Genomic DNA, 24,529 nt, shown 5'->3' on the forward strand with positions numbered 1-24,529 from the left:
TCAGACAGGTGTACAAGGCAGCAGCTGTTACTTCACAAAAAGCCAAAAACACATCATGAGGCTTTAAACCCACTCTGATCCTTTGATCTGCAAGGTCTCATTGTCCTTCATGCTCGAATGCATCTAAAGTATCCTGCGGTGAAGTTAGCACAATGTTTATAAATATCTAGCTATGATTGACAGCTCCTGACCACATCAAAAGCAGTTAAATGTTTCTGCTGAGAAAAATAGACTTTTTAGAGTGTATCTGTCTGCTACAGGAATGTAAGTAGACACACTTTTTCAGCTCAGTAAAACAGGGTTCAAAACTTCGATAGAATATTGTAGAGAGGGGGGGATTGCAAAAGACAACCGCTTTGTCCAGCAGCTGGAATATCTCTGCCAAATCTGAAATATAAGTGTCATAGAACATAGAACATTACAGCGCAGTACAGGCCCTTTGGCCCACGATGTTGCGCCGACCTGTGAAACCACTCTAAAGTCCCTCTACACTATTCCCTTATCGTCCATATGCCTATCCAATGACCATTTGAATGCGTTTAGTGTTGGCGAGTCCACTACTGTTGCAGGCAAGGCATTCCACGCCCTTACTACTCTCTGAGTAAAGAACCTACCTCTGACATCTGTCCTATATCTATCTCCCCTCAATTTAAAGCATATGACCTCTGTACCCACTGGTGCATGCCAGTTATATATTCTAAAAGGAAATTGATCAGCTCATGTCCGACATAGCTTTGCTTAACCATTGTGATAGTCGAGGGGATTAATTTTTAATGTTCCATCATTTAACTCCAGAATGGTTCATTCTTCTGTCTGAATGAAAAGGGAAAAGAGATTTTCAAATCTCCTGGAGCGATCATTGTCCTTTGGGGCCTCCATAGACCTTCAATGGGATTCTCCATCAGCGGGATCCTCCGGTCAGCCGGTAGTGCACCCACACCCTCAGGTTTCCCGACGACAAGGGGCGGACACAATGGGAAACCCCACTGCCGGCTGTGGCTGACGGTGCAAGAAAACGCAGCTGGCAGACCGGAGAATCCTGCCCCTTTTGTCTCGATGAAATGCGGCAAATTGGCAACCATTTTAAGTCAGTGTTTCTGAGTTCTAGTGAAATGTCCCTTCAAAAAAAAATAGTATTTGGAACCTGCCAATAAGATATCAAATTAATTGTGTCCGGCACAGCTTCATGACATTCTAAAGCAGCAAAAAAGAAGAGGTGGTTAACACACTTACTAGTACTGTCTAAGTATTACTTGAGGTAGTCAGTGTCTAATTGGTGATTCATTTATGATTTTCTTTTTTCTTAGGGCAAAATTATTTCGTGGAAAAAAGGTCCATGGAGAATATGATATTAGAGTGGAACAGGTCAGTATTTCTTTCTATCTTCAAAACTGTGTTGAGTAGCATGTAATGTGTGTGAGTTGTGATTAATGTTTGCACATAATAGTCTAGCCTCCTGGAGTAATGCTAAATCTGTTTGACTAATAAGTTGGCATTTAATAGAAGATTGTTTTGACAATTTCCTGCAAGCCAGTGACATTGATAAAGCATCTGTCCTGTTACACCGCTGGATTGAATGGTAAAGATTGACGAGCTGTCATTTATAAGAAGCAGTTTCTCTAACTAGGTGACAACAAACAAGAGTCTTCAGGGACTGACAGCAGGCACTAGAATAACGACAATTACTTTCAGATGCCAGCACAATGCAAAATGAAAATATGCACCACCATTTGTTCGGACATGATCTTAATATCCAAAGCACATAAGGAATGAAATTTAAAATCTGCCAACCCTTCTAGAATCAATCTAGTATTGAATATTTGCTTTAGTTTTTGCATGACACAGTCTCGTTTGCCTCATGTATTCCATTAGCCTTTGTGGAAAAACAGAAAACATCACTTGCTGATATCAAAATACAAGTTCAGTAGGTTAATAATCATTACCAGTTTTGGATGTGTATAGCGGGGTCTCTCTGAACCAACCTGCTATCTAATGGGACTTTGTTGTTTTTTTTAGCGGCGGTCGGGAACACCCTACCGAGACCACACTTACCCCACTTCATGCACTGACGAGCTGATCGGGCACCATTTTTAAATGCCTCACGATCTTTCAACGCTCCTTGGAATCCCCACCGCATCCGCCAGACTCCCCGCTATCCCAACTTACCTCTTGGGGGTCCACAAGCCCCTCCCCATCCCACATCTTAAGGGTAAGGCACTGGGCCAGTTCTTGGCAAGGCAAGCTGTTACCTGGGCATCTTGGCAGTGCCAGCCTGGCAGTGCCCCTGTCAGTGTAGAAGTGGCACCTGGGCACCTTGGCAGTGCAAAAGTGTCAGGCCAATAGTTCAAAGGTGTCTGGATGCCAGCAGGAGTGCCAGGGTACCAACCTGCCCGACCACCTCAAGACCTCAAATGGTTTGGGAGACCCCCCCCCAGTGCTGTTACACCTGGTACACATTTGTGTGGACCAGTACAAAATGCGCCATGGTGAGGTCTCCGAGATGAAGCCATTAGTTCCTGGACGTTGGGAAAATCGGGTGCGGACATATTTAAATGAACCTAATGGCTCACTAAAATATATTAATCTGGATCTTGCCCAGCGATATCTTGTTATATCACACGAGGCGATCCGAGCATAGCAAATCTCACAAGAGGCATTTCGTGAAATTTAATGGCCTCGTCCTGTCACCACGTCAGGTGCAGCGAGGCCATTAAATTGAGCCCAATATCTGACAGCAATAGCTCAAAGCGTCCTTTTTCTATTTATGCAACAATTGAATGGAATTTTCCTCGTCGGGATCTATTTTGACTTTTGGGTGATTGACCTGCAGAGTGCGCTCTCCAAAAAGCCAAATGGGCTACCAAGAGGCCCCTGTAGTTTTGAGGGCCCGCCTTTTTTTCATAAACACCAGCTGAGCTGCAAGGGTCCAAATAGATGTCTCTTCACAGCGCACCAGATTCAGCAAAGGAAAATTAGACCAGTGGCAAAAAAAGTAAGTCACGGGAATGGGGTAGACCTTCAACACCAATGCAGCAGCAGGCCAGACCATTTTTGTGGGCCTTGGAGGTGCCCTCCTGCTCCTCCTAAAACCACGAACATTTCTCCTTTTCCCTTCTCATCAATTGACCATGGACCTGGCTGAAACCTGACTCTTACACACAGATACAGGGAGTGAAAATCTGACCACTGAGGCATAACTCTTCATATTAGTAAAACGTAAAAAGTTAGTGAAAAAGAAGACAATGAGCAACATGTTGCTGCAGCAGAACATCTAATGGTGTCCATTGATAATTAACGGCCATACTGCATGTGGTGATATGCATCACTGTAATTACACAAGGAGTTAATGTAAGTACACGTAGACTAGCTAGACACTAGAGGGAGCACCAGAGACATGACACACAGACACTCAACGAATAGGTCAGTAAGATAGGACACGACCAATGGGCATTCACGATACACACAGAGGTGACACTACCACAGGAGGGCATTACACCAACCCATATATAAAGGACACAGCACACATGATCTTCCTCTTTCCAGTGGAGACACTCAGTGAGTACAGACACAGGGTTGATTCAACATCACACCCACCACCTGGATTGTAGCAGACTGGTTCGTCAGTCTGAGTAACTATATCAGGATTAACAGCAGTGGCGAATCGGACAAGGAAAATTGTTAATAGTTTAATAAACGTGTTGAAGTTATCTCCACGTCTGAACCTTTGTCAGAGTGAACATCAAGGAAGCAGTTTATGCTACGCCAAGAGCATAATAAGACACTGCACATTTAGGTTTTTGAATTTACTGCACAAAAGGTTGCTGGAAGTGAGACTTGAATGTCAGAGTGAGGGATCAAAGAAATCCAGGTGAACTGTGCAAACAACTGTGTATCTCCTTAAGCAGTCACATTGAGGCATTGAGAAATAAACAGCACAAAGACTGAGAAAGTGAAAATTAGAATGGGTGCATTCAATGCCAAATCAGGTACAAAAGGAGAAATAAATAGAGGGATAGAAACACTGGATTAAGAGCTTGAGAACAAATGTAAAAAGAAAATAAAAATTCTATATTTAAAAACAGTCTCCAACATCAATTAACTCCTCACTTGTAATAATTAGGCCTGAATTTTCGCTACCATGAGAGCATCTCTGTCATGATGAAAATGGAAATTCTAAGTCCCTCCCCTAAACTCAGCACTTCCTAGTTTTGAGGGGGCAGGACTGGAGTTTGCCAGGGTTCACACATGCGTGGTTTACAGAGGCAGCTGACCATCTAAATCACCAGCCGCATCCACTGAAGCGGGTTTTGGTAGGCCAGATGTGTGAAACCTACTGTAAATTAGACCAGAAAAGAGTTGATTTAAACTTGATGGGGTTGTTTGGATAGCCGGGGTGCCCCTTTGGAGAGGCTAGGTTCCCCTTTGGATATGGACACCGTTGTGAGAGTCAAGGCACGCCTTTGGGATAGATAAAGCATCCTTTGGGAGAGGTGAGGCACACTTTAGGATTGTTAAAAGTAGAAAATGATTGTGTGCAAAAAGTGCATACACTTACTGGAACAGTCAAAGGTCTCAAAGAATTGTCAAAACTCATTGGAACTGTCAAAGTTGTCAAGGGATTTAACTCTGGGCTTTAAGTTTTAAAAGGTATGCATTTAAAAAGAAAATAGTGCATGATATTTCACTTAGTTGACATAAACCTGAGGGCTCATCATTATAGGAGATCTACCCTCCACAGACCCCAACTTCATAGTCCCCGAACCTCACACAGCCCACTTCTACCTCCTTTCCAAAATCCACAAACAAGACTATCCTGGTAGGCCCATCATGTCAGTCTGCTCCTGCCCCAGTGAACTCATTTCTTCATTTCTTGACTGTATTTACTCTCCTCACATCCAGTTTCTTCCCATCTATATTCATGATTCCTCTGATGCCCGATGTCATTTTAACAATTTTCAGTTTCTTGGCCCGAACCGCCTCCTCTTCACTATTGGACATTCAATCTCTAAACACACACCAGGATGTTCTGAAGGCTCTTCACTTCCTCCTTGAATGGAGACCGAACAATCTCCATCCAACACCACCCTCCGCTAAGCTTGTTCTCTCATTAAACAGTTTCTCCTTTAACTTTTCTCACTTCCACAAAATAAAAGGTGTGGCTATGGGCACCCACATGGGCCCCAGTTATGTCTGTCTTTTTCTGCGGTATGTGGGTGGCATGGTAGCACAGTGGTTAGCACTGTTGCTTCACAGCACCTGGTTTCCAGGTTCGATCCCGGCTTGGGACACTTTCTGTGCAGAGTCTGCACGTTCTCCCCATGCCTGTGTGGGGTTTCCTCCAGGTGCTCCGGTATCCTCCCACTAATCCTGAAAGACGTGCTTTTAGGTAATTTGGACATTTTGAATTCTCCCTCTGTGTACCCGAACAGGCGCCAGAATGTGGCGACTGGGGGATTGTCACAGTAACTTCAATGAAGTGTTAATGTAAGCCTACTTGTGACGATAAATATTCTCTTTTTTTAAAAATTCCTTGTCCCAGAACTATTCAGGCTCCCTCCCAGAACTCTTTTTCCATTACATCGATAACCTTGATAATTTTCATTTCGGTTATTTTTCATTTCTGTATAGGCTCCATTTCATTCTCTCATCTGGGCTTGGAAAGATTGATCAATTTTCTTCTAATGTCCACCACCCTCTTACCATCACAATGGTCCATCTCCAAAACTTCCCTTCCATGACTTCTCTGCCTCAATTTCTACCAACTTCAGTATAAACCCACTGACTCACACAGCTATCTTGATTACAGCTCCTCACACCCCACTTCCTGTAAGGAGTCCATCCCAATCTCCAGTTTCTCTGCACCAGTTATACCTCTTCTGACGATGTCATTTTCCAAAATGGCGCTTCTGACATAATAATAATCGCTTATTGTCACAAGTAGGCTTCAATTAAGTTACTGTGAAAGACGTCTTCCTTTTTCCTAACCGGGGTCCCCCCCTCACTGTGGTTGACATTTCTGTCTTCACCCTTTCCCCTCCCTCCCAGAACCATGATGGCGTTGCCCTTGTCCTCACTTTCCACTCTACCAGCTTCTGTATACAAAGGATCATCCTCTACCATTGCTGCCAAATCCAGCATGATACCAACACCAAACACATCTTCCCGTCACGTTCCCTGTCAGCAATCTACAGGGATCGTTCCCTTCGTGATAACCTGGTCCACTCCTCAATCACACACAACACCTCCTTCCCTTCCCATGTAATTGCAGGAGGTGTAACACCAGTCCCTTTACCTCCTTCCTCCTCACTGTCCAGAGCCCCAAATACTTCTGCGTGAAGCAGTGATTCACTTGCACTTCTTTCAATTGCTGTCTCCTCTACAATGCGGTCTCCTCTACAGTGCGGTCTTCTCCTGTAAGTATGTAAGAATCCAGACTAATGGAAATACAAATTTTGCCTCCTTGCACAGTGATTGAGTGTAAGTGAAACAATTTTTGGATGTTTAAACTCGGTTTCCAACAGACCAAACCAAGGCTGATAGCAGTTGCAATATCTCACCCCCAGAGTGCAGGTAAAATTCAATCAAGCTTTAGATCAAAAGGAAGATAAATGTTGATTTATAATCACTGGGCGACGCGTCCCAGCAATCTGCAAAGTCTGATTTTGGGAGGGTATATGGCATTTGATCAGCAGATAACAGTGCCGTTTTTTCTGCTGTACTGTGCGGGATTTTGTTTAGAAAATGCAGAGGCAGGGGTTTAATGAGGGATCACTGATGGGACAGCATTTGATTCACCCATCCAGAGCTTCAGTAATCCAGACACTAGGGCAGCCCTGCACATGGCTAACACTCTTCAAGTTATAGGAAACTCCCAGAGAGGCCTTGCCACCAAATAAATGCCCAACCTTCAGTCAGCTTGATGCCTGACCAAAGCTCCACCCACATTCACCCCACACCACATGACAGAGTGGTGGCAGCTTCGGCCACTCCGTTGCACCCTGTGCTCTCAGCACAAGTGCGGCTTAACCTGCATTCCCAGGCTGAGCAGTTTGCTTGGATCATGCGGGTTAATGTTCCATGCCCATACAACTATAGTGCTGAGTGTTTGGAGCACCACACTCAGTGAGTGATCCATGACCACCTGTTGCCAGAGAACCCTCAAACCTGTCCAGTGGCACATTGGTTCTGAAGCCGCAGAACACTCCGGTTCATTGGGAAGTCTGAGTATGATGGATTACCACAGCAGGAGCAATCATGGGCACTCTCAGGAATTTGTGTTGCTTGAGTAGGATTAATTGCTTCAGAAGCCACACTCCAAGCATAGCAATGGAACTATCCCAGCTGTGGAAGAACGCACAATCTTGAAATGCTTTTGCAAATGCATGGCCTGATGCCCCGCTCTCTTTGCATTGCTACCCTTTCCCCAGCACCCACAAGCCAGACATGAAGCCACCGCTGTAGAGACTTGCCTCTGATTTCATGGTGGCCCTGCCAGGGGGCCCAGGTGGCAGTGCCAAGGTGCCAGACTGGCTTTGCCAAGGTGCCTGGGTGCCAGCAGGAGTGGCAGGGTACCACCCTGCCAGAGCCCAACCATCCAGGGGTCTCTAATGGTCTGGGAGATTCCCCTCCCCCACCCCCCACCCCCAAGGTGTCATTAGCTTGGTCCACGTTTTTGTGAAGACAACGCCCTGGTGAGGTCTCCCAGGGTCCCAGGAGAATACTGCACAGATATATTTAAATGAGCCTCATGGCTCATTTAGATATGCTAATCTGGACCTCGACCTCGCTGGGATCCAGAGATCCCGATCATGACGTCCTACAAGATCGCATTGAATCCTGCAAGGCATTTTGAGGGTAATGAATCTCGCAAGAAGCCTCTCGTGAGATTCAATGGCCTCATTGCATCACCAAGTCGCCCCACCAAGAGTCACTAAATCATGCCAATGATTTCCCTTTCGTAAATCCATGCTGACTGTGTTCAATTCTGCCACTGTGCTCCGCTATTAAATCTTTTATCCTGGGCTCTGGAACTTTCCCCACTGACATCAGGCTGTCTGGTCTATAATTCCTGATTTCTCTCTACTCCCTTTTTAAATAGTGGGATTATATTATCTACCCCCAATCTGTACAAACTGTTTCAGCATCAATAGAATCTTGGAAGATGAGCACCAATGCATCGACTATTTCTGGAGCCACTTCTTTATGTACTCTGGGATGTAGATTTTCAGGCCTTGGGATCTATCAGCCTTCAATCCCATCAATTTCTCCACCACTTCCCAAATACTGATTTCTTTCTGTTCCTTCCTCTCACTAAACCCTGTGGTTTCCCAACATTTCTGGAACGTTATTTGTGTCCTCCTTTGTGAAGACAGAACTAAAACATGTATTTAGTGGGTCAGCCATTACTTTGTTCCCCATTATAAATTCCCCTTTTTCTGACTGTACGGGACCTACATTTGTCTTCACCAATCATTTTCTCTTCACATACCTAGAGAAACATTTACAGTTAGGTTTTAGGTTTCCCACAAGTTTACTTTCATATTCAATGTCCCCCTTCTTTACCAATCCCTTGGTCCTCCTTTGCTGAATTCTAAACTGCTCCCAGCCTTAGATCTGTTGTTTTTTCTGGCCAATTTGTATACCTCTTCCTTGGATCTAATATTAACTCTAATTTCCCTTGTAATCCATCGTTTGGCCACCTTTCGCAGTTTACCTTTTGTGCCAGACAGGAATCAACGGCTGTTGCAGTTCAACCATGAGTTCCTTGAATGTTTGCCATTGCCTATCGACAGTCACCCCTTTAAGTAATGTTTACCAATCGATCATTGCCAATCCGTGCCTCATATCATCATAGTTTCAGGACCCTAGCCTCAGAATCAACTACGTCACCCTCGACCTTTATGAAAAATTCTACCATATGCTCATCCCAAGAGGTCTCGCACAACTACATTGCCAATGATTCAGTTCTCATTGCACAGTACCCAGACTAGGATGGCCTGTTCTCCAGTTGGTTCCTCAACGTATTCATCCAGAAAACCATCCCACATATGCTCCAGGAATTCCTCCTCTGCGGTATTGTTACTGATTTGATTTGCCCAATTTATATGCAGATTAAAGTCACCCATAATTACAGATATTTCTTTATTGCGTGTATCTCTAATTTCCTGTTTAATGCCATATCCAACATCGCCACTACAGTTTGGGGTTCTATATACAACCCCCCACTAATGTTTTTGCCTCTTTGTGTTTCTCAGCTCCACCCCTCCAGATTCCACATCGTCGGAACTAACATCTTTCCTCAGTATTGCCTTAATTTTCTCTTTAACCAGCAATGCAGCTGTCCTTTCTAAATACTGAATACTCCTGGATGTTCAGTTCCATCCCTGGTCATCTTGGAGCCATGTTTCCTTAATCCCAACTGTATTATACCCATTAACTTCTATTTGCATGATTAATTAATCCACTTTATTGCGAATGCTCCGTGTGTTAGGGCACAAAGCCTCAAGGTTTGTCTTTTCAACGTCACTTTTTTCACTATGGCCCTGTTTGATTCTGCCCCTTGATTTTTCTACCTATCACTTCTCTTAGTCCTCTTACTGTCTTTTGTTTATTTTGATTCCTCCTCCTCTGTCTCCTTGCAAAGGTTCGCATCCCCTGCTATTTTAGTTTAAATCCTTCCCAACCACTCTAACAAATACTCACCCGAGGACATCAGCCTGGTCCTGCTGTACCTCCTGCACACAACTAGCGGCAATGGTATTATCCTCACCGTTAGTTTAAGAGCAAAATCTGGACCATTGTATAGAATCTCAATGGAATCAATTTATTTCTGTATACTGGCTAATGGTTGACTTGACATCAGACCTCACTTTTTTTTAATGGGAATCACGTACTCATAAATGTATTTAAATTTGCTTGTCAATTTGATAATATTTTTGTGGAGTATAACAGCCCAGTAAATCTATCACATCAGCTGGGATTCCCTTGGGCTGGCGAGGGTCTTGCCCACTTGTTGGAGAAGTGGCTGGGAACCCCCATTAGTTGTGCAGGGTTAGGCCCAATGGAATCAAGGGGCCACCAACATGCCTTCCTTATGCTTCAGGGCCCCCCTCCTCCACCTGGTGGCAGCAAGCGTGTCAATTCACCCACCAGAGGACCAGGATTATTGTGGAATCCCACACCAATGATGGGTGATGGTGGGATAGGAATCAAAGGCCAGGGAGCATGGGGAAGGGAGTCAGGAGTGGTCAGAAACAAGAACAGTAGGGTGGTTTCATGGCCACCTTCCTGCCAGAGGTTGGGCCCATCGATCAGGGACAGAGTGCCTGATATTGCGGGATCCTCCCCTGAGAGGCGGCCTTTTGAGGGGATAGAAAAACCATGTGGCCTCCATTTAATCCAAAAGTTACAACTAAATTGGCTTGGCTTCAGGGATAATTGGTGTCAATTGGCTTATTGCACGCCCCTTTACATTAAATGGCATTACCCTCGCTGAACCCCCACATACCCGGGGTAACCAAGGACCAGAAACTGAACTGGACTAGCCGTGTAAATGCTGTGGCTACAAGAGAAGATCAAAGGCTAGGACTCGTGTGGTGAGTAACTCACCCCCTGATTCCCCAAAGCCTGTCTGCCATCTACAAGGCACAAGTCAGGAATGTGATGGAATACTCCCCACTGACATGGATGAGTGCAGCTCCAACACCATTCAGGATGAAGCAGCCCGTTTGATTGCTACCACTTCCAGAAACATTCAGCCCCTCGACCAGAAACGAACAATACCATCTATAAGATCCGCTGCAGGACTCACCAAGGATCCTTAGGCAGCATCTTCATAAACAATGAGCGCTACCATAAGACAGCAGACACATGGGAACACCACCAACTGGAAGTTCTCCTCCAAGCCACTCATTCTCCTGACTTCAAGCTATATCGCTGTTCATTCACTGTCACTGGGTTAAAATCCTGGAACTTCCTCCCTATCAGCACTAAGGGTATGTCTACACAACATGGACTGCAGCAATTCAAGAAGACAGCTCACTACCACCTTAAGAGCAATTAAGAATGGGCAATAAATTCTGGCCCAGCCAGAAACACCCAAATCTCGTTGGTGAATTAAAAAAGAACAAATGAGTTTAATTAATGGCTGGGAATCCTGTGTAAGCCCGTTCTCCCTCAACTAAAATCAGGAGAGGTTTTGCTGCTACTGTAAGGGTGACATTGGATCTCACTCACAAGTAAGTGAGCCTAGATGCCATGTTTCCCGGTGTGATGGGCTAATTTGTTCCAACCCATAATCCTCACTAACATTAATATTTCAAACTGGTGCATAATTATTTCTGGAGAAGGACTCAAGAGGCTTGGTCACCTGATATAGAAATTACGGTTGATAACATTGGTTAAAATGTTCCTCCAGTATTTCAGAGATATTTCCCCTCTCCAGATAAAATTAAGAATACAAGAATAAACTAGTCGAGGAATGTCATTTAAAATTATTGTGTATTCCTTGAGTAACAGCAGTAATCCTTTGGCTCTTCTTTAAACATGGTCTGCACCTATAAAAACATACTAACACAAAATTAAAATTTAAGTTCATTCTATTTTGGAAATATCAGTCATTCTAGGATAATGGAAACTGTGAGCTGTACAGCCTTTCCTGACGGAATTTGTTGGCGGTGAAGTTTCTCCCATCACTAATTTTGATGAGAAGGTAGATGCGAGTAGCAAACAGGATTTTTTTGCTGAAGTCATCGATAGGCGGATCCCGCTTCCTTTATGTCTTGAAAGCTACTTGGTCCTCATCACCTCTGAAATGATCGCAAACACCTTAAACTGCATGATACCCCAATGGATAAGTGCTTGATGGCCAGTGCAGACACAATGGGCTGAAGTGTGTCTTTCTGTCCTGTAAAGCTCTATAACTCTATGACCTGTGGTTTCTATCTCGTGGTGATCTATAATCTCTGCATCCTCTGGAGGCAGGAAGTTAATGAGCTCTGAAGAAGATCATACTGGACTCAAATACCTTCTGTGGGATTCTCCATCAGTGGCATCCTCCGCTTCGCCGGCAGAGCACCCTGCCCGCGGGTTTCCGAACAGCATGGGGTGGCCACAATGGGAAACCCCACTGGCCGGCTGCAGGAACGGAGAATTCCGCTGCTGGCGGGGGTGCGCTGCGCTGGAAAATGGGGCTGGCGGGATGGAGAATCCCACCCTTTAACTCTGTTTTTCTCTCCCTCCACAGATGCTATCAGGTCTGCTGAGTTTTTCCAAAATTTTCCGTGTTCTTTTCAGATCTCCAGCACCTGCCATATTTTGCTGTTATTGCAAGAAATTGATCAAATTCACTTTATGTGTTAACATTCTGAATATTAAAATTCAATCATGTATTTTTATGGATCGGCATATGCAGCAAGAGATTAGAGTGGAAGATTGTGTCACACTAATTGATTTGCCACTTAATGCATCAACTGATGCTTTGCACTTTATTCATATATTGTGCGACATAACATTTCTGCAAGAAGCAATGCAAGGTATTACAAAATTCTAATATAAAATAATTTAATCAGCTGCCCTGTCAGTCCTGAAAGTGATTTGCAGTTTTTCGGTATCCGCATTGTTACGGAACCCCTATGGCGACGGAACTTGAATTGCATCTGATTCCCTTCCTAGGCCTCAGAGTATAAGCTGTCCAGGTGACTAAGGGGTGGAGCCTCCTCCCGATTGGAGGAACTTCCCACAGGATATAAAGTTGACCCTGCGGGGAGTAGAGAGGAGTGATTGCAATATCTAGTGTGAGAATAAAGAGAGTTGTATCCTGTCAGCCTGGCCTCTTGTGCAGTCTTTGCCTCCATCTACAACACTGGTGATGAGGATGGGATTTAAGTGCGCACCTTCACAACCAGTTGTGCGGTTTATATGAGAATCATCAGGAATGGAGCACATGGTTCCCTGGGGTAGTCCTCCACACGATTGGGCCAGTCTCCTATATGATCCAGGTACAGGGTACCGAGACACAGCACACCATGAGCCATATACGACGATGTGACCAGGAACCACCGGCGGGAGGCCCGGACTCCCCACGCAGGTCTGAGACTCCGTCTCAAGGTGGAGCCCCGAGGCCAGGGAGATGCCAGGACCCCACTCGCCTGTTCCACCTCTTGTTGAACGTCAGGGTGCCAGGGACATGATAAGCCCGCGGATCCGGCCAGCGATAGCGTAAACAGTGACGCAGATTCTGATATGGATATTGGACTGCCCGTTGACTATATGCCAGCACCAATTGAACTGACAGCCTTGCTGGCCAAGCCGTGCCAGCTATGATGGCCCTTGCAGAAGCCGCGCTCGACACTTCCCGGGCCAGCTGTACCATCCCTGGACCTCCACCCATAACCCAAGCGGCCACCTGAGGATATGGACATTTCTCCAGAGTGGGGAGGGGAGGGGTGGTGCTGTGTTATGACCCCTATGGGGACAGAACTTGTATCGCATCCACTTCCACTCCTATACTTCAGAGCATGAGCCACTCAGGTGACTAGGGGGTGGAGATTCCTCCCAATTGGAGGAACTACCCACAGGATATGAACCCCGACCTGAAGGTGTCATGTCAGTGTCCCTTTAAGAAAGGTTTAGTCTCTTGTACAGTAAGAAGTCTTACAACACCAGGTTAAAGTCCAACAGGTTTGTTTCAAACACGAGCTTTCGGAGCACTCGGTTCACCTGAGGAAGAAGCAGTGCTCCGAAAGCTAGTGTTTGAAACAAACCTGGTGGACTTTAACCTGGTGTTGTAAGACTTCTTACTCTACTCACCCCAGTCCAACGCTGGCATCTCCACATCATGTGACTTGTAGCACATTGGGCTGTGGGCTGTCAGGTGAGAGAATTTTGTATTTAGGTTTCAGTTTCAGTTTGACTGCTTTGGACTGCAGAAGGAGAAAGAAGTGTTTTCTCTGTTTTTCTCTGCTTTCATTTTAAAAGCTGTTCCGGTAAAAAGCACATTGGTTGTAGCTAACTGCCTTGGTAACGTTAAAGCTATAGTTGCTTTCCGGAAGGAGTTTGAATCTGCTGGTTGGAACTGGATCAGAATTTCAGGAAAAGGACTAGTTCCATTCAAGTGAGAATACAATGAGCTGGCTTGAAAAGCGATTGTGGTTTAATTGGATTTTGTTATTGAATTGGAACAGCAAAGGGGGCATTCATTAAGTGTTATATACATAGATTACTGTAGCTGTGTGGTGTCTTTATGTTTGTAATTGATAAAAAAAATTCTTGCTGTGTTTCTACATATATATTTTAGTGTGCATTCAGGACCCTGACCTTCCTGTTGCATGCCATTTTAACAAAAGACCCTGCTCCCATGCCCACATGTCTTTCCTTGGCCTGCTGCAATGTTCCAGTGAAGCTCGACGCAAACTGGAGGAACAACATCTCATCTTCTGGTTAGGCACGCTATAGCCTTCCAGCCTCAACATTGAATTCAACAACTTCAGATGATTAGCTCAATCCCACCTCAACCCATTTGTTTTCATCCCATTTCATTTCAACTGTCTTTAACCATTTCTTTCTTTCTTGTCTTTCTTAATATATATTTAAACCGCTCCATCTTATCCACCTTTCCTTACCCCTTCTCCCCTTTGCTTTCCCCCTTCCCCTCCCCCCCACATCTCCATCTGTTACAGTTTAGCCTCTAATGTTAGTTTCTCTGCTGTTTGGCCTCTCACATCTTTTGTTCTCTCTGGGGACTGCCATTAGCACTCTTTCACCTTGGTTTCTGTGGCTATTAGCAGCCTATTTCCCTGAGTTTCTGTGGCTATGATTCTCCTTTCATTCTCACTCCACAGTATAAATATTTCCCACTTTGTCTGTTAGCTTTGACAAAGAGTCATTGGGCTCGAAAACATTAGGGGTGGTATTCTCCGCTAAGGCCAAAAATCGCGGAGGCCGTCGTGAACTCGTCCGTGGTTCACGACGGCCTCGGGGCCCGCTCCCCGCACCTAATTCACCCCCACCCGGGGGGCTAGGAGCGGGCCCCCGGCATTCCCAGCTGCGACCTCGGCCGCCAGAAATGATGCGCGAACGGCGCTTTTCATGATGTCATCCACGCATGCGCGGGTTGCCGGTTCCAACCCGCGCATGCACGGATGACATCACCGCGCAGACGGCATGAACCCGCGCATGCGCGGTGCCGTCTTTCTCCACCGCCGCCCGGCAAGACGTGGCGGCTTGATCTTGCCGGACGGCGGAGGGGAAAGAGTGCGTCCGTTTTGGACGCTGGCCCGACGATCGGTGGGCACCGATCGCGGGCCTGTCCCCTCCGGAGCAGAGTTGCGGTGCTCCCGTCCAAATCGGGCCCCTAGATGCCCCAAACGGGCATCTGGCGCCCGTTTCACGAATGCAGCGACCAGGTGTGGTTGCTGCCGTGGTGAAACGGGCCGGCCGCTCGGCCCATCGGGCTCAGAGAATCGCCGTTCGCCGTGAAAAATGGCGAGCGGCGATTTTTCCGAGAGGAAGAGGGGCGGGGGGGAGAATCGTGGGGATGCCAGGGCGGGCGTAAAAAATGTCGGCAGGCCCTCCCGCAATTCTCCCAGGCCGCGTGGGGAGCGGAGAATTCCGCCCTAGCACTTTCCTCTCCCTACAGATGCTGCCAGACCTGCTGAGAATTTCCAGCATTTTCTCTTTTGTTTCAGATTCCAGCATCCGCAGTAATTTGTTTGTATATATATATATGTGTGTGTGTGATAACTACATTAGTAGAATAAACCTTGTTTTGATTAAAGTGTTTAGGAAGTCTGATGAATCACACCTGCAGTGAAGGCTCTTGTGATCATCCTAGCCAAATTCAACAGAAGGTTGTAGTTCAGGTGAACTTTATAATAATAATAATCTTTATTGTCGCTAGTAGGCTTACATTAACACTGCAATGAAAAACCCCTAGTCGCCACATTCTGGCGCCTATTCAGGTACACAGAGGGAGAACATAGAATGTCCAAATTACCTAACAGCACATCTTTTGGGATTTGTGGGAGGAAACTGGGGCACCATAGGAAGCCCACACAGACACAGAGTACACTGAGGGTAGGATGCTCCGTTCCCCACCATGAAGATCGGGAATCCCGATTGAGTGGAAAACCCCATGTCAGGCCAAAAACGGGATCTGTGCCAGGCGGTAGGCATCTCCAGACTCCACAGCCAGCCTGCGAACCGTAGTGGGAAAATGCAAACAGCTGATTTGAATGCCATTAACTTGCTGGAAAGCCCACCTTCCCCCCGTTATGCTCCAACACCCTACAGCAGGAATTCCACCAACGAGGCTTTGGTGTAAGTATTGCCTAGTGCAGTCCTGACGTGATGGACGCTGAGGAGGGGGTGGGGGTGTCAAGCCCATTACTCATGTGCCCTTCTGCCACTGCCAGGCTGCAGAGGGAGGGTCCACCAAGAGTCCTGAGGGTTGGATGGGTTGGGCTGTGGATAAGGTGTTGACCCTTCCCCAGGATTGGGGTCCCATATCTGGACTGTCTCTGCTAGCCATGTGGAACCTGAAGATCACTCTTGGCTTGATGATCTCAGGCAGCCCTCTGTTCAAGATCTTCATCCTCGTCTGACTTGTTTAAACTCTGAAGTGGCCTCTCACTCTGAACTGCTGATGATCAGACCAGACAGTTCAGTGAAGAATCAAGCCGGCAACACTTTCCCATTCCTCACATCTTCTCCCTCAGCCTTGTGCTTTTGAAATTGCTGCTATTTGAAGTGTCAGAGCCTTCTTCAAAATCCCACACTTGAAAGGACTTGAAACCTCCTGAGATCCTTTGAAATGCTAAGCATTCATTCAATTTCACTATGGAGTATATTTAAATTGCCTTAGATTGACAGCTTAATGGTTTAAACACAGCTGCCAGGAAGTTTGGGCGAAATTCTCCCCTACCCGGCGGGGCGGGGGTGGGGCGGACGGGGCGTCCCGGCCTAGCGGAGTGCTGCCAACCACTCCGGCGTCGGGCCTCCCCAAAGGTGCGGAATTCTCCCGCTACGCCGACTCGCGGCAATGGCCTTTGGCACAATGCCGATCGGCGTCGGGGCTGGCCCGAAAGGCCTTCGCTGGTTGGCGTGAGTCCGTGCATGCGCCGGAGCGTCAGCGGCTGCTGACGTCACCACCGGCGCATGCGTGGTGGAGAGGGTCTCTTCAGCCTCCGCCATGGTGGAGGCCGTGGCGGCGGCGGAATAAATAGAATGCCCCGATCGCGGGCCAGGCCACCGTTGGGGCACGCCCCGGGGTCCAATCGCCCTGCGCCCCCCCCCCCCCCCCAGGACCCCGGAGCCCGCTCGCGCCGCCTGCTTCCAATGGCACAGAGGTGGTTTAAACCACGTCGGCGGGAGAGGCCTGACAGCAGCGGGACTTCGGCCCATCACGGGCCGGATAATTGCCGCTGGGGGCCCGCCGATCGGCGCGATTCCCGCCCCTGCCGATTCCTGGGTGGCGGAGAATTCCGGCCACAGCGGGGGCGGGATTTACGCCGGCCCCGGGCGATTCCCCGACCCTGCGGGGGGTCGGAGAATTCTGCCCCTTGTTTATTTATCTTTCCCTTGAATGCATCCGAAATGCCCTCCATTGATCCTAGCTGCAATGTTTATAAACATTCTTGCTATGATTGACACCTGCTGACCACTTCAACAATACTAAGTACTTTCTGTGGTTAGAAATGAGAAAGTGAAACCATTTAGTTGCTAAATATTATACTGGCCTCCATCATTAATTTGGAAGCAGCTTCCCCAACATTTGACACATCAAAGACAATGGTTAACTGCCTCGAAGGCCAGTGAGCCTTGCCATTTGAAACACTAATGTTACATCAATAAATAATACAAAGCAGAGAACAAATGTATAATAAAAGCAAATTACTGCAGATGCTGGAATCCGAAACAAAAAGAGAAAATGCTGGAAAATCCTAGCGGGTCGGAGAGCTTTTGTGAAGAGAACAGAACTAACATTTTGAGTCTGGGTGATTCTGCTGGAGAGAACTGGAAATAGGATGAGATTTATACTGTTGGGGGAAAGGGTGAGGGAGGCATTGGAACAATGAGGCTGGATAGAGGGCCAGTTATAGGTGGAGGCTAGGGAGAGATTGACAAAGATGTTGTGGACAAGAGTACAAAGGGAATGCAAATGTTGCTGATCATGGTTAAGAAGGATGCTGATAGTGGCACATTAAGAGATCAGAATGTATTAATGGCAGAACAAAGGTAAGCAGTGTGTCATAAGATAACCTCCGAACAGGGAACAGATGGCCCTAGAGGGGTGGGGTGGAGGGGAGGAGACAGTGGTGAGGGAAAAACAAATCGATGGAAGAGATGAAAATAAATTGATAGAAATAAAAAATGGGGTGGAGGAGAGAGTTCCCAACCTGAAATTGTTGAACTCGATATTAAATCCAAAAGGCTGTAACATGCCTAATCATAAGATGAGGTGCTGTTCCTTCAGTTTGCATTGGGCTTCACTGGAACATTGCAGCAGGTCAAGGACAGATATGTGGACAAGAGAGCTGGATGGTGTGTTGAAATTGCAAGCGACAGGAAGGTCTGGGTCCTGCTTGCGGATGGACAGAAGGAGTCACCTGGTCTGCGTTTAGTCTCTCCAGTGTAGAGTAGGCCACATTGGGAGCATCAAATGCAATAGACCAGATTGAAGGAGGTGCATGTGAAGTGCTGCCTCACCTGAAAAGACTGTTTAGGCCCTTGGGTGGTGAGTAGAGAGGTGGTAAAAGGCAGGTGATGCACCTTCTTGGGAAGAGGGTGAGGTGGTGGGGGTGATGGAAGAGTGGGATGTGGGGTGTGATGAGCTGTAGTCAAGGTAGCTGTGGGAATCGGTGGGCTTGTAATGGATACTAGTGGACATTCTAACCCCAGAAATAGAGATAGAGAGGTCAAGGAAGAGAACGGAAGTGTCAGAGATGGACCATGTGAAGGTCATAGGGGGGGGTGGAAATTGGAAGCAAAATTGATAAGTTTTTCCAGGTCCAGATGGTAACATGAAACGGCACCGAATCTATCGTTAAATGTAACGATAAAATAATAATAATAATCGCTAATTGTCACAAGTAGGCTTCAATGAAGTTACTGCGAAAAGCTTTGTCGCCACATTCCGGCACCTGTTCGGGGAGGCCGGTACGGGAATTGAACCTGCGCTGCAGAGTTGTTGGAGAGGACCAGAGTAGGACTGGACCAAGGAATTGTTCCACATACCCCATAAAGAGACAGGCAAAACTGAGACCCATAAAGATACCCATAGCCACACTTTTGTTTGGAGGAAGTGAGACAAGTTGAAAGAGGAATTATTGAGTGAGAGGACAAGTTCAGCCAGCTGGAAGAGAGTGGTGGTGGAGGGGGATTATTCAGGCCTCTGTTTGAGGAAGAAGTGGAGAGTCCTCAGACCATCCTGGTGGACAATGGAGACATAGAGGGATTGCACAACCGTGGTAAAGAGGAGGCCGTTAAGGTTGGTGAACTGGAAGTTGTTGATATGGTTTACGCCATCAGAGGTATTGTATCTGGAGGCGGGAAGGGACTGGACAAGAGGAGAAGGAATGGAGTCAAGATAGGAAGAAATGAGTCTAGTGGGGCAGGAACAGGCTGATACAATGGGCCTACCAGGACAGTCCTGTTTGTAGATTTTGGGGTGGAGGTAACAAATGTAGTTCTGTCATTTAATCTTGGATGACTACTTATCAGGCCATTGGAGCCCTGAAGTTAGAATGCTGCAAGGTTTTATTCAGTTCTTTAATCTCTTTCTATGGGCACTCAGTCCTCACTGTTACAAACTTGTGTGGCCAGATTTAATCATGGTAAGGTTTATCATTCCTTTGCCAAAGTCCCTATTAGAAGTCGGAGAAAAAAAACATTATTGTGATGAAACGTCTCACAAAATCTTACAGTAGCTGGCTTTTGCACTTTTTATGAAATTGTTTACCCCTATGAAAAGTTTAAATTATTTAGTAGTTTCTTAATTAAAACCTGTTATTCTCCAGTGTGGGGATTAATTAGGCTTAACCATTTATTGCAACTTGCATAGTTTCAGGGATTAATGCCCTAGTTATCCATTTAATAAGAATGTGATGACAACTTTTGTGGTGATTGTAGATCTGTGTAGATGCAATACAACTGAGCAAGCACTAGAGGGAGCACGGGAGAGCTATAAATACAGAGGAACAGGAAGTGAGGGCACACTTCACAGAAGGGAGAACTGGTAGCAAGACACAGGCAGGCAGGCAGCATTGAGGTAGCTGTAAGTTAAGCTCTGAAGACAGAACGAACTCACAATAAAGCATTTACTCCAACTTTGAGACTACGAGCTTTATTAAGACACAAGGAACAACACAACTTTATTTGGCCTCGTAGTCAATGAGGAGATTTACTAGACCATGAAAACCAGCAAGACCCATGTGCTTTTACAGTGATGCTTTAAGTAGAAGCAAGGCTTTCCACTATCATAAGTGTGAAGTTGAGTCAGTACACCCTTTAGTGATCAGGTCAAGTGTGGCAACAATGGAAGTAGGTCACTCGCCCACTTTCTCAACTGATATCTAACACATAGAAAGGGTTATTGATAAACATTGTTAATACTGTAGCTAATTTGTATTTAATAAAAATATATGACTCTCAAAACACCAAAGTTATTGTCTTCAAATTTAGATAATGTTTGGAGAATATGTCGAGGGTGAATGCTGAGTTGGTTTGACTGTATAGTAGAACCTGACTAAAATGATCATCCACAGCTCCCTGTGGCTAACTCCACTCATTCCTAGTATTTGCAGAACTCAGCCTGTATTCTAAGAGCTACCAAGGGAGTAAAGACTAGGAAAGCAATGGCTTGTTTTGAACCTGTTAACTTTTTAACAGCTGTCCTCCACTCTCTTGTGGCCTCATTAAAATGAACGGGGACCTACTCTCCAGATGGAGTAGTCAGAAAAATGTTTTATTTCTTTTGATGATATTGTGCATTTTTGTCATTTAACATCATGCTCTTTGCAGATCATTAAACACAGCAAGGAAAGTTATTAGCTGACAATGCCACTGAGGTGTTCCAAAAACTGGTCAAATGTCATGTGAGGCCCCACTTTCTCAGGTTACGATTGTCGTGAAAACAAAAGCTAGAATCCTTCTAGCCTGTGGACAAGGAGTTGAACACCTTTATAGTGCTGACTTTCAGAAAGACAACTGTATTGCTGCCATTTTATATGTAACATTCCAGTGTGTACAGCAACGCAGTTGAGAAAATAAATCCATGCCATTCAACAAAGAATATTGCTTTACGATCTCAAAATGAATTGAAATTGCAATTTTTTTTCAAAATAATCATATAAATCTGAATGTGGATATCAACAAACATGAACGATTCAAACATATCTTCAACAGATCATTGTCCAACTATTATCAACAGAAATTAAGTTGATCAATTATCAGTTATGCACTTAAACTCAATGGAGGATCTACTTTATTTTTTCGTATGAAATCCTGATTCACTGGATGAGATATCTTTGATAATCAGAGACTTGTAGAAAGTATCCATGTTGTATCTGGAATATTGTTCAATGAATTTTGTTAACCAGGTGACCTTTCACTGTGCTTTAACCAGCTGTTTGAACTTTTTTTCAGGCTGAATTTGCTGAGATTAACCTGGTTGCTCAAGCTGATGGAACCTGCACGGTCGACATGCAAGTGGTGCGAAATGGCACAAAAGTTGTCAGGTGAGACAAGAGATTGCAAGAGCAAAGCACGAGGAACAACACAACACATCTGCTTTTCATTAGCATTCCGTTCTCTCCGAAATTGTGTAGCCATACAACTCCACTCATGATTCTAGGCCAATTAGTGTGCTGATTAATTTGGTTCTTCATGTAACACTTCATCACCTCCTAATGAGGTGTACTGTCACCCAGACCTGAAGACAAATTAGCTGTGGAGTTGAACAATAACATAGGAACGAGGCCATGTAATAACAGGTAAAGATATAATTAATGCACATATGTTTTGACAGTTTAAGGTATCACCTGGAGATGGAAGTAAATCCTTTCCAGATGTTATACATTTCAATTTCTGTCTGCATTGACAGCCCATATAATAAAGTACTGCAGTCCAAGTGAAGCAGTGTTGGGCGAAATAGTTTGAGATATTTATCATGTAAATTGCAAAGTGATATATAAATCCTCGTTTATTTTCTAATGCAGCTTGTCAGGAAAATTGTTATTGATTGCTCTGGAAACCATACCCATCAAGTCAGCATACCATCAGCTCATGAAAGTAGTCAGATGATTTGCAATATGGTTGGGATTCAATTCCCCGATAATAAGGCAATTGGTAGCCTGCATACTTATATCCAACCTGTTATGCGTAATAGGGATGGTTAGTCAATATAAATCCGCAATTTGTGTGAGATCAATTTGAAAGTATTTTTAAAACAATGAGTACTTTGTTCGTCTACAGCAGTGAAGATCAGGGGCGGGAATCTCCGGCTCCGAGCTGCATGTTTCTTGCTGGGGGGAGGCAATGCACCATTCATTGGCGATGGGATTCTCTGTCCCCACCACTGTCAATGGGAATTCCTTTTGAAGTCACCCCACCCTGCCGGGAAACCCATGGGCAGGGGTGCTCTACCGGCAGGATCAGAGAATCCCTCCCCTAGCAACCGATCGGAGAATTCAGGCCCAGATGTAACTGCTTCTTTCTGAAATTGATCCTGTGTTCCTTACATTATTTCATGAGGATTAAAGGCAACTAGTTTGATAAATTGAGATTCAGTGCTTGGGGCAAGGTATTTATTTATCTAAATCCACAATATAAACACAAATTATTTAGATTAAAGATTTAGATTAGATCTAAAGTAATTCCTGATCGTCAGATTGTAATCTTAAATATTTTATATATTACATGAGAACCCTTAGGATAGAGCCTTCTGATTTGGTCAGGGACAGGAGGGTGTGACTGAGAGTGAGGCAGTTAAGCAGACCCACGGGGCAAGAGTGCAGGAGCCTCATCTTTTGCAAGTATCCAACAGTTTTGCGGTTCTCTAACTTTGGATGAGATTGGGGGCTGGGAGTGGATGAGCTGACTGGCCATGGCACCGTCATACTGGAAACCATTCGGGGCGGGCGGGGGGGGGGGGGGGGGGGGGGGGGGGGGGTGCAAAAGGAATGCGGTAGTAGTAGACAACTGTTTGGTGAGAGTGATTGACTCTGTTCTGTGTAGCGATGGGGAGAATCCAGGAGGCTTTGTTGTCTGCCTGATGCAAAGGTTTGTGACATCTGCTCAGGGCTGGAGAGGGACTTGGAGTGGGAGGATCCAGTCATCGTAGTTCTTGTAGGTACCAACATCCTAGGCAAGACAAGGAAAGAGGTTTTACATATTCAGTATGAGGCTCGGCACCCAATTAAGGATCACAATCTCAAAAGTAATAAACCACATTCAAATTGGCCTGGGCGAATAATGTCAGGGAAAATGAATGCGTGGCTCAAAGAGAAATGAGTTCCAGAATTCATTCATGGGATGTAGCCATTGCTGGTTAGGCCAGCATTCATTGCCCATCCCTAATTGCCTTTCAAAAGGTGGTGATGAGCTGCATTCTTGAACCTCTTCAGTCCTTGAGGTGTATGTACACCCACTGTGAAGTTAAGGAGGAAGTTCCAGGATTTTGCCCCAGAATGAGTGAAGTTAACAGTGATATATTTCCAAATCACGGTGGTGAATGGCTTGGAGGGGAACATCCAGGTGGTGGAGTCCCCAGGTTACTTCTCTTGTCCTTCTAGATGGTAGTGGCTGCTGGTTTGGAAGGTGCTATCTAAGGAACCTTGGCGAGTTACTGCAGTGCATCTTGTAGATGGTACAGACAGTTGCCACTGTTCGTTCGTGTTTGAGGTTTGAATGTTTATGGAATGGGGAGCAATAAAGTGGGCTGCTTTGTCCCGGATAGTGTTGAGCTTCTTGAGTGTTGTTGGAGCTGCACTCATCCAGGCAAGTGGAGAGTATCCTGATACGCTCCTGACTTGTACCTTGTAGATGGTGGATAGGCTTTGGGGGGGGGGGGGGGGGGGGGGGTGAGGAGCTGAGTTAGTCGCAGTAGGATTCCTTCCCTTTGACCTGCCCTGGTAGCCACAGTATTAATATGGATAGTCCAGTTCAGTTTCTGATCAATGGTAACCCCCAGGATGTTGATTGTGGGGGATTAAGTAATGGTAATTCCATTTAATGGCAAGGGTAATGGTTAGATCCTCTCTTGTAGGAGATGGTCATTGCATGGCACGGATGTAACTTGCCACTTGTCAATCCAATCCTGGATATTGTCCAGGTCTTGCTGCATATGGACAAGATCTGTTTCATTGCCTGAGGAGTTGCAAATGGTGCTGAACATTGTGCAGTAAGCTGCAAACATTCCCACTTCTGACCTTAAGATGAAGGGAGATCATAGATGAAGCAGCTGATGATGATTGGGCCTATGACACTACCCTGAGGAACTCCTGCAGTGGTGCCCTGTAGCCGAGATGATTAA

The 24,529-nt window shown here is 45.7% G+C and overlaps 1 protein-coding gene across 1 annotated transcript in view; it reads left to right on the forward strand.

Moving 5' to 3' along the window:
• syn2b (synapsin IIb) overlaps positions 1-24,529 on the forward strand; it is a 497,087-nt gene that overhangs the window by 253,141 nt on the left and 219,417 nt on the right. Inside the window, 2 exon segments of the mRNA XM_038812667.1 lie at positions 1,308-1,365; positions 21,643-21,734. Coding sequence (XP_038668595.1) covers positions 1,308-1,365; positions 21,643-21,734 — 150 coding nt within the window.

The sequence above is a fragment of the Scyliorhinus canicula genome, chromosome 11 (assembly GCF_902713615.1).
Source record: "Scyliorhinus canicula chromosome 11, sScyCan1.1, whole genome shotgun sequence".
Taxonomy (NCBI): domain Eukaryota; kingdom Metazoa; phylum Chordata; class Chondrichthyes; order Carcharhiniformes; family Scyliorhinidae; genus Scyliorhinus; species Scyliorhinus canicula.